Consider the following 11,195-nt stretch of genomic DNA (forward strand, 5'->3'; position numbering starts at 1 on the left):
GTGGCAGTGGTGGTGTGGCTGCTACTGCCTGTGTAAGCAAGAACCTCCCTGTTATGCCTGGTGGCTTCTCAACCACAACCCCACAGCATTTTAAGTAATGAACTATCTCAGGAAGGAATGTGAGTCCTGGGTGTTGTCTGAAAATATCCCATAAGATCAAGAAGACACCAGCCTCAAATCCACAAGTTGGGTGACTGTGGCTTGGATGGAAATCCAGATTGATGACAGCGGAACTGTCAGTCAGCACCACCCCTGCTCCCCATGGCACAGAGGACAGTGCTTCAAGGAAAAGTGCACCCTCTGAGGTCCATGCTGAAAAGTGACTTGGAAGGGTTTCATGTTGTCATCCGTCTAAGAGTGGCATGTGATAAAAATCTAAGTTTAATTTAGATCTAAGCTCCTGGGGTACGGTAGCTCCCGTCTGTAATCCCAGCACTTTGTTTGGGAGGCCAAGGTGGGAGGATCGCTTGAGGCCACGAGTTCAAGAGCAGCCTGAGCAACATAGCAAAATCTTATCTCTACAAAGAATAGAAAAATTAGCTAGGCATGGTAGCATGTGCCTGTAGTCCTGCCTACTTGGGAGGCTGAAGCAGGAGGATCATGCAAGCCCAGAAGTTTGAGACTACTGAGCTATGATGATGCCACTGCACTCTAGCCTGGAAGATGGAGTAAGACCTTGTATCAAAAAAAAAAAAAAACAAAAAAACTAAGTGTTGATAAAGCATTATACCAGAGTTTAATTGGTAGTTCTTTTTCTTAAGTACATAAAATAATGGGGCAACTGACAATCAATGGGTCTTAGATTGTATGATAAGTATGTGTTCACACACATGAATTTTTCTGTGTATACTTAATTTGGTGTGGGAAGATACATGTGGATGCGTGATCTATGCAAACACATGTATTACACATATGAGTGACTGAACATGTACATGTGTGTTTGCATGTGTGTGACTGCATACACAACTGTGTGGGTATCAGCAATATGCTGCTGCTTGCGCCTAAGATCTCTGCCTCCCAGTCCCTCTGGCGCTGTCCCATGCAGTAGCCAGAGCTGGATTCCGTTTTCCCTGGGTTGGGACACTGAGATCTCACCAGGGTATCATGCTTGCCTACGTGCCATGTTGGCAGGCCCTGCCTCCAAGGTCACCAGTGAGGTCTTGGAGGCTGAGGCTGCTCTCGGGGTGGGGGAGGAGGGTACTGAGTCTTTTGATGATTCTCAGTTGCCATGGGCTCAGCTGGTCCATCCTCCCCCAACTCCCAAGTTCATGATCATGCCCTGTATTTCAAAGGCCTGGAGTGGGCTGCAAGTGAATATTTTCAGCTGCCTTTTAGCCTGCTCACCTCGTCAAGGTGTGGCTGCCTCGGGGACTCCCTGGAGCCTACTGCTGGCCTGGGCAGCTGTTCCTAGGACCCAGCTGCTCAGCCCAGACTATGCCTAGGCTATTTGTGCAGGGTGGCTCCCAAGGTCCCAGGGACAGACCCACCCAGCCTAACAGTCCCTTTTACGAGTCCACAATGCTCAGCATTTATCTCCCATGACCTCTTTGTGCCATGCAGCAGCCTTGATGTCCCAGGTTGGCCTGGCTGCATGCAAAGAGAGGCAGCATGGAGGCTTGGGAAGGCCCCAGCTCTGCCGCTCCTCACTGCTACATGACCTCGTCCGTGGCATGGAGAGAACATGCCTCACAGAGACGTGAGGGCGGATGGGAAGCCAAGCATCAGGGATTTGGAACTAGGCCGGGTCCAAAGCATGTGCTCAACCCACGGCATCTCCTACTTTAAAACCTCTACTTTCCACTCTGGAAGCCCACTAGATTATCCCAGAAATAGAATTTCAGAAATCTGACCCTGAATATGCAGACTGAGAAGCTGTACATGAAAGCACAGTGTGCACCGTGACATCTTCTTCACAGGGAGGGGCGCTCGTGCCAGGAACCCTAGCACCCCTCCTTCCACTGTGTGTATGCACTGCCCTCTCCCCAGTGGGTTTGCTGTGAAATGTGAGAACCCATGTGTGGCACTCAGAGCTAATACCATAGGGCAGGGTCTCTCCACCTGCCACTAGGGACTATGTGACATTGGTAATTCTCAGTTAGGGCAGCTGTCCTGTGTGCTCAGGGTGTTTAGCAGCACCCCTGGCCCCTATAACCAAAACAAAATCTCCAGATATTACCAAATGTCCCCAGTTAAGAACCACCGCCTTAAAGTGAACGAGCTTTTGCTTTTAGCAGGGTTTTTTTGTTTTTTTTTTTTTGAGAGAGAGAGAGAGAAAAAAAAGGAGAAAAAAGGACCAAAAAGAGAGGGAAGAGGAGGAGTAGGGAGTAGGGATGGGCTGCTCTGGAGACTTGACTACTCCAAAAGGAAAAGGTCTGGCAGAGCCACACCCCCCAGCCGCATGAAGCAGTGTTTATGGTGCTCCCAACCAGTTTTTAAGGTGAATATGTGACACATGCTGCCCTCCCAGGCTGAGGCCACCAAGGCCCTGGTCTTAGCCATTTGTACCAAAACCTCCTGAGTCTAGAAGGGGGACAGAGGTCTTCTCTAAGAGATAACTAAGTGGGGCCCAGGCTGAGAAAGGGGCTCCGAGTAGGACCCCACTACTGGCAGAGGGCCCAGTCGGGGAGCCAGGTAGGGCTAGAGGTAGGCAGGGAGCCTACCACCCAGATAGAGGTCTGCTAAGAGGGATCCCAGAGGAGACAGAGGCTGGAAGGTTCTGGCTGCAGCCTGGCTTGGGGAGGAATGAGGAAAGGACCTGTCTCTCTTCTCACCTTCCCATTGCTCCTGCTCCCGGCCTCAGGAAGATCCCACAGCCCCATGTCCAAAGGAGTCCTTACCCCAGAGATCTGGCGCATCACCTTCAGGCCCAAAGAGGGACCTGGCAGCACTTAACAGGCATAGGCACAGCCAGGTGCCAACAGCCAAGGCCGAAGCTTCACCTCCTGACACCCAGAGAGAGGCTCTGCCTATAAACGGGCAGCCTTCCTCCTGCCTCCCAGTCTGGGACCCTGGGATCTTCCTCCTCCCACCTCCCAAGAGCAGCTTGTCCCTAAATGCTACCACAGTATATGGGGTAGAGGGAAGCACAAAGTATTGCATCAGGTGGATCTGGGTTTGAATCCCGACTCTGCCTCTTATTAGCTGTGTAGATTCCAAGCAAGTTGTTTAGCTCTTCAGAACCTCAGACAAGAAAGGAGTGCGGCACATAAGGCAGCAGGGATGAGGTGGCAAGCCTGCCCGTGAAGTGCTCAACTCTGCAGCCAGCACGAGGTCAGCACTGGGACCATACTGTGGTGGCTGCAGATGGCCTGACAGCCCTCCCTGGGCATTTCCATCTTGGATGTGCTATTGGGGAGCTACCCTCATGCTTCTTCTTGGGCTGTGCTACGCTGCTGCCCCATGGGTTACCTCGCCACGCCAGCTTCTGTCACCTGTCCCCACACACCCCAGTCTCCCGTCCTCATTCCTCTGCCCCACAACCCTGCCATGCTGCCACCTGTAGCCATCACTGCACACTTCTCCCCTTGCCCAATCTCCCTTTCCCCCTAGGCTGGCACAGCTCTACACCCCCTCCAAAAAAAACAGCCTCCCTCTCTCCCTGGTCCACAGGCACAGCCACCTCGTCCAAGCTCCTTGGGCACTATCCTCAAGGGTTCCCTAATTCTTCCATGGAACTGAGGCTTGTTTTCACAGAGAGACTAAAGCTTCTAGAACAGGACTTTGCCTGTGATACTAGACACACAACAGGTGCTCACTAAATGCTGAAAATTACCCCTTTATGTTTCAAAGGGCTCAAATGGGCCTCTAGTCCTGAGATTTTAAAAAGCCTTAAGGAAAGTGACCCAGTACATATGGGTAAACTGAGGCACTGAGAAAGACAAGTCCATCCAGGGCCTACCAGCGAGGGCGGGGGAGGCCATCCTTGCTCATCATCTGAAGCTGCATTAATATTTACAGCACATCCCCAAGTTAATGCAAAAGAAAGATGGGAGGCAGGACAACCCCAACAGGCTCTCACAGCTGCCCTGACAACCCCAGTGCCAAGGGCTTCATCAGACAATTTTGAGTGTTTCACTAATACTTCTGCCCCCATCTCTGGGTTACCACAATGGAACCGTCCATGTCAGGAAACAGATCTCCTCTCTCTGATCCCACCAGGCCAGACTTAGCCTGGAAATCCGGATCAGAAATGGTCACAGGCAGACAGGCACATCTTTTTATTGGTTCAGTGGAAATGCCCTAAGGGGATTTGAACTTCAAGCATCCTAGCAAAAAAAGAAAACACTCCCACACGATGCACAGGATGACCTGCTGGTCCCCCAAGAGGGAGAGATTGCCGCCCCCACCTGCTCACCTCCCTGAGCCGGAAGTCTGGCTAGCTATCTCTGCACCCTGGGAAGCTGTAACCCCAGGCCCCAGAGTAGCTGGGCCTTTCCTAGTGGAAAGCTCTGCCTTGACCACTGTACCCCTCACCCATCCCAGGCCCTGTCTATTCCCGCATTCACAGAGTGATCCAGCAGTGAGCTGAAGACCCAGCCTCTAACCATCTTCCAAAACCTCAGGGAAAACAATGACTCTCCTCACCGGCTTTCTGGTAGGTTGTGAGGAGGAGGACAGTGAAACCAAGACTACCCAAACAGCAGTCTTTATGGCAGGCCCTCACAGCAGTGTCTTTGGTGAAATCTGACAATGCTCTCCAGCCAAGGTTGTGAGTCATGGGTCAGAGATCAAGGGTCAAAAGTCAGAACTCATTGATTTAGCCAAAAGGGCTAGAATGGGCCACAGGCTCACTTTCCTCCAACAATAAAGTCCTGGGATGTGAGAAGGGACAACCCCATGGTATGGGGGATGGCTGGGCACTGGCCTCCATGTCATGAACCTCAAGGGCTTGGAAAGAATTTCCCACAGTCTTTTACAGGCCCTGATCTGAGGGCATAACCAGCTCCCTCCAACCACATCTTACTTCAGTCTGGTGAGCCCTGGGAACACCAAGTTTCAAAAATATATTCAGCTCTATCAGGGAAACAGACGTCTCCTTTTAGGGCCCATCAAAAGGCCTCCTCCAGTTTCCAAGGAAAGCTGCCCAATTCTGCTTCGGGATCAAATTCCTGTCCACCTTCTACCCTCCCCACCACCTTCCAAACTTTGCTGCCCTCCACTCTATGCCTCAGAGCTGGGTTTCATGTCCTGCCATAGTCCCAAAGAGCACCGCTCCACTCCAGGTCACTTGGCCTGGCCCTCTCAGAACCCTCTAGTCTAGAGGGGCTCAGACCAGACCAGCCAGTGGGTCTGTGGAGGCCTTGCCAAGGGCACACAGTGCCCAGAACCACACATGTAGAGCCCACACCCAGCAGCCACCCCAGGGACTGGCCCAGGGCCGGGACCCCTCCAGGACAGACACATAGACATTCACTTGCTTTCCTATGTAAGGACACGTTTGGAGCCTTGGAGTTAGTAAAAGGTCATTTTAAGTCAAAGACATTTGAAATTCAACAAATGCAGAAAGGAGTCATCTCAGAGCTTCCCTAATCTGAATCAAAGCAGCAACTTCTGGGAAATGAGGCTGCCAAGAATCCCCCCTCAAGGGCATAGCACGGCCACAAAGGAGAAAGACCACTCTACCTGCCTGAGCAAGCAAGGTCACAAACTTCCTCCTCTCCCTTTGTTCTCCTCAAAACACTCTGTCTTTCCTGAAGAACCCATTTGTCCTTCCCATGGAAGCCTTTTCTCCCCGCTCCTTTCTCTCCCTACTACATCAGGTACATATGAGCGCCCATATTAGCCACTCCTTGGAGTTACGCACCTTGGAGTTCCCTCCTATAGGCAGAGAACTGGTTGTTGCTAATGTGTCTGTTGTTAGTTTAATTCACAGACCCACCAGTACTGAACATAAGAAGACACAGACAGTGTTGTTTTTCCTCCCTGACACCTGGGTCACCAGCCATGGACAACACCAGCTGGCAAGAGGCAGAAGGAAGAGGGTGAGCTCTGGTGTGGGCAGAGTGGTGCTCAGAGGCCAGCCCCACCGCCGACCAGACAGGAGACAGCCCAGGCCAGTACACCATGGAACCCGGTCACCAAGGGCACGCAGGTCAGCTAAGGGGCAAGCTGGGACTCCCTCAAGGCCACCATGGAAAATGCCAGGCCTGAGAAATCTTCCATTCAGATGGGTACCGAGGCCCACCCCACCCAGTCCCGGGGTGCAGGGACACTCACGATGTTCATGAGAGTGAGGACGTAGTTCTGCACATGCTCCTTGCCATGGAAGCGAACCACCGAGTCGTCCACCGCTAGCAGCACCTCCATGCTGTAGCTTCCCGCCTTGGCGTGTCGCCGCTTCCTCTCTGCTTCACCCAGCTGGTCACCCACCAGGCCCAGCAGTTTGGGGAGGTCACCCAGGCCAAAGGCTGGAACCAGAATGGGAAGAGAGCAAGGTCAGACTCACAGAAGGGGCTGTCATCATATGCTACCCACGGCCCCCTGCCCTATCACGTGTGCCCTGTCCTGCCTCCACACCACACCTTGTTCCATACCAGGTTAGCACATGGACACCTTTTCCTGCTGCAGGGGTGTGGCTCACACCCTGCAGGTGTGAGGTCATGAGCAGCACAGGGGTGAGAATGACCCAGAGCTAGAAGTCTGGGTTGCAGCCGTGCCTGTCAAGGGGAGGCTCAGAGAGGTTATGTGACTAGCAAGCAAGTTAGTGGCCATGAACCCAGAATACAAACTCAGGTCTCCCCTCACGTAGCACCACTCAGGACCGACCCAGACTGTTCTCTCAGCAGGCACATAGGGAACCAGGGGAGGGGATAGACACCACCAGCCCTGCCTCCTATGCTCCAACACCCTCTTCTGTGTGTCCCCCATCCTTCAGGCCAGAAGCAAAGCCTCACAACATGGTGGGACCAGCTCAAAGACCCCACCCAAGAAGCCCCAAGCAAATGTAAAATGGTGCTGCTGCTTTGAGAAAATAGTTGGCAATTTCCCAAAAGTCTGACCCAGCGTTACCATGTGACCCAGTGTCTCCACCCCTAGACATACACCCAGGAGAACTGAAAAACGTGGCTGATAAAAACTTTCCCGCGAATGTGCACAGCAGTGTTATCGTAACAGCCAAAAGGCAGGAAGAACCCGAATGTCCATCAACAGATGAATGGGTGAAGGAATGCGGTACATCCCCACACTGGAATATGAAGTGCGGACATATAGCTGTGTGTTTATGAGTGTGTTTGAGTCTGTGTGTGATTTGGGGTGTGAGTGTTGGTGTCAATATGGGTGCATGGGTGGGTGTGAGTCTGTGTCAGTGTGTGAGCATGCGTATAGGTGGGTGAGTGTGTGTCAGTGTGTGAGCATGAATATGTGGGTATGTGTGTCAGTGTGTGAGCATGAATGTATGGGGGGTGTGTCAGTGTGTGAGCATTAAGTGTAGGCGGATGAGTGCGTGAGCATGAGTATGTGTGTACGTAAGTGTGTGAGCATGAATGCATGGGCAGGTGTGTGATTGTGTTAGTGTGTCACTGTGGATGTATGGTTGGTATGTGTGTGTGCATGCCACACGTACACTCTTCAGGAAGCATCAGTTGAGGTCAGGCCCTGTGCCAAGAGGAACAGTCCCCTCCACCTTGAGTTCTCTGGCCCTCCTCAGACCCTTTCACAGCAGAGGCAGGGAGCCCCTCCCCAGCTTCACTCTGCTAGAAATCTCTATGATGGAGACTCTGATGCTGCCTTTCCTCCTCCAGGAAAGCTGGACACAGCCCCAGGGGAGACACTACTACAAGTGACCCAGAAATGAAGGCCTGGCATCTGTTCTCCTGGACTGTCTGCCTGGTGGGAGACAGAACAGACCCAGGGGACTCCAGGATCTGAGGAAGCCAAAGGAGGGACACCTGCGCTGATGGGGACAGGCAGAGAGGAGGAGGGGCCCAGTCCACCAGAGACCGTCCCTGGTTGTTGGCCAGGTGGCCAGCATTTCTCTGCAAGCTGAGAAGCACTCCCAAAGAGCTGAGCTGAAGCCTTTTATCTTAGTCGAACCTGTGAAACAGAGACAGGTGTGCCCAGAAATGTTTCTCCACACGCTGGGCTCACACCCACGACCAGCCTTCAAATAAAAGTGCAAGTCACAGACATCTAAGAAGGTCCTCTCTCGGCCCTGGTCTCTCATGGGAGGAACACAGAAGGATCTGAACTCTAACTCTCAGCTTCCCAGCCACCTGCCAGGGCTAAACTGGCCAAGGTCCCTTCCCCAAAGGGGAAATTTATGGTCTTTTGTTTCAGTATGGGCCTCAAATAAAATGGAGCCCAAGGGTGAATTGTCCCTTTTCCCAGCAGTATGAAGCAAAGGGAGCCCTGAAATCCACACTTGTGTGCTCTGAGTCCCCACCCTCCCATCCCAGGCCTACAGAGTCCCCCACACCTCTGGTGCTGGACTTCTCTCATGCATGACACTTGGAAACAGCTGGACCTTTAAAGGACACATTGTATGTGGGGACAACTGGTTACCAAGCATTCCCTCACACTGGGCCCAACCCCGCAGGGCCCTAGCACGAGGGTGCGGCCCACTTACAATCACATTCCGCCAAGGGCCTTCTCATCTGCTCTGCCCGAAAGGGTTTCATGACAAAAGCTAAGCTTCACTATGCAGGTGGCCCTGGGCCAGGGCCAGGACCCATCACATTTGCTCAACTGTGGGTCCTGAGTGCTACAGGGGTACAGGCTCCTGCAGTGGTCACCGGCATGCAGGGGCGCTCCTGACCTCAGGGCATTCCCACCCTAATATGTCAGTAGTTGCCCGTAATAAGAATCCTATAACGAGAGCTACCATTTATCAAGTACCTGCTCTGTGCCAAGTTCCATGCCAGGATGTTTATATAACAACCTTAACAGGTAGTCACTGATCATCCCCACTTTACTGATTAGGAAAGTGAAGCTCAGAAACATTAAAAACTTATCTGAGGTCACACAGTAGACTGCATCAGAGGCAGAACTTATAAATGGTCTACTGAACACAAAGCTGACCCTGATGCCTGTCCCTCCAAGTGCCCCAGGACCTTCCTTCCTCAGGCTCCTACAGGGCTTAGTCCATTTTTAGAGGAAAGAACAAACTGAGCCATGCTACCTTCTGGCCTGGCTCAGAAGTAGCTTTGAGAAGCAATTGTGAGCCTCTGAAAGACCTCTGGAGTCCCAAGGACCACAGTTTAGGACACAAGTGGCTCTTCTGTCCCCTAATTCCAGCTAGTTACAGTAGCTCCTCGGACCCACTGGGGTTTCCCTGCTAGTATACCAGGCATATGTGACCCACTCCCATTTTACAGGTGAGAAGGCTGAGGTCAGGCAATGAGAGCTTAAGGCCAGAAGTTACCTAAAAAGCACCCCCAGAGGTGGAGACAGAAGTAGTGCTTGGGGCCCCTGCCCACAGCCTACCTTCATTGTGAAGGTCCCCATGGGGCTCTGCCCACTCCTGCCGGACAGCTTCCCGGCGGTACACCACGTGTGTCCTCCCACTGGCCTCCTTCTCCTGCTGCCCCCGTTCCAGGGGCTCAATGAAGTAGTCAGTGCTGTCTGTGCGGATGAGGCCCGCCTGAGCAGGGGAGAGAGGGGAGAGAGAGAAGAGGCATGAACGTGTGGTGTGAGCCACCGGGGAATGCAAACACGCATGACTACACATGTGCGGGCTCTTCCTTCAAGCCTGGGTTTGCAAGGAAGTTCTATGGGGGCCCTGGCAGGAAAGTGGGGAGAGGTGTAGGCAAAGCAGACCCAATTTGACTGTGTTGTGTATCCACTTTTACCGTGTTGTGTGCCCATGGGGGCCACATTTAAACAAAGGGTTCCATTGTTTTAAAAAAAAGGGCCCTGGCACAAGGAACGGGCACATGCATCAAGGCATCACATTCCAGGTCAAAACATACCATGTGGTTTTGGGTTTACCTACAGGAAGACAGGAGGGGCGATCCTAGGGGCAGAGGCTCATTATCCCTAAGGTGGGTACTGGGTCCCCACTCTATTACAAAGCACTTTTGTTTCAGGTTTAAAGTGCGTGTGCGTGCATGCAGGGGGCTGCGGGGCAAAGGAGCTAATGCCCACTGATGATAAAGGAGCCACCAGGAGTACAAGCTCTGGTTTTAATCTAATTTTTTTCCTTGCATTAAAATATTCCCCTAAAAAAAATTAGTGTTGGCCTTGGAAATAAAAACATAAAAATATAACATTGGCCAAGCCCAGCAAATGTGCTACTACCACCACCACCACCCCCAGTGAAGATGGTAATCACGGAGGCCAATGAACCACACACAACGAGACATGACTTAATACACGTGTGCCGCATATGCACACACACAAAACACGCCGTGTCTATAAAGTAGTAAGACCAGTCCGCCTACCACAGTGCATGGAAAATAGTAGGCAATATTTAACAAATAAATATTATTTGTTGAATTCCTTCACTTATTCAACCAATATCTATTGAGTGCCTCCCACAAAGCAGGGGCTGGGAGTACAGCTGTCAACACAAAGCCTTGAATGAAGCATCATGTTTGTTAGGTCACTGTACCTTCTCCTTTTGAATTGGAGCTGCAGCAACTTTACTCAATTCCACCAATTTTCCCACCTCAGCTTGCTCTGAGGTTGCATCTTAGGGAGCCCCGTCCACAACCCCATGACACACCACAGCAGGGGCAAGCATTGAAAGCGAGAGACCCACCTTCCCAGGCTCTCTCACCACCCTCCCCTCAGTGCCCTCTGCACCAGCTTCTCCCAGACAGGCCATGTGTCCCCATCCAGGTGGGCACAACCCCCTTGGGCTGCCAGGGACAAGGATACTTTTCATGCATAGTCTCATCCATGTAGTCCCAGGAAGGTCACATGGTCACTCTGGGTCTGGCTACCCCGGCTGGACCCCCATAGCTGGAGGAAAGGTGATAACTACATCTGAAGAAGGGAGAAATTGTTGAGGGGGTTCAAAGAAATACTTCAGAAGGTACAGGCATCCCTGGTAGAGAACCCCGGGCATGTGTGCAGAAATAGGAATGATGGTGTGGGGACTGCAGGGACGATCAGACTCATGGGGAGAGGCTGTACCTGAACCTGGATAAGTGGTGGCCAAATCCAAGGCCTCTGAGACTACAGACCTGCAGAACCCCAAAGGAGGACTCAAAGGCAGAAGGGCCAGCTGGTGGTCTCTAGGCCCAGAGCATACCTCC

The 11,195-nt window shown here is 52.2% G+C and overlaps 1 protein-coding gene across 2 annotated transcripts in view; it reads right to left on the reverse strand.

Annotated features, from left to right (window-relative positions):
* The window catches only part of ADAMTS14 (ADAM metallopeptidase with thrombospondin type 1 motif 14), a 77,698-nt gene that overhangs the window by 41,126 nt on the left and 25,377 nt on the right, over positions 1-11,195 (reverse strand). For both annotated transcript variants that reach the window (XM_003783589.3, XM_003783590.2), the window contains exons 3-4: positions 9,421-9,577; positions 6,217-6,407 (exon numbers count right to left, since the gene is read on the reverse strand). In XM_003783589.3, coding sequence (XP_003783637.1) covers positions 6,217-6,407; positions 9,421-9,577 — 348 coding nt within the window. The remainder of the gene's footprint in view (positions 1-6,216; positions 6,408-9,420; positions 9,578-11,195) is intronic.

Source organism: Otolemur garnettii, unplaced genomic scaffold (assembly GCF_000181295.1).
Source record: "Otolemur garnettii isolate 467f Iridium unplaced genomic scaffold, OtoGar3 scaffold00008, whole genome shotgun sequence".
In the NCBI taxonomy this organism is placed as follows: domain Eukaryota; kingdom Metazoa; phylum Chordata; class Mammalia; order Primates; family Galagidae; genus Otolemur; species Otolemur garnettii.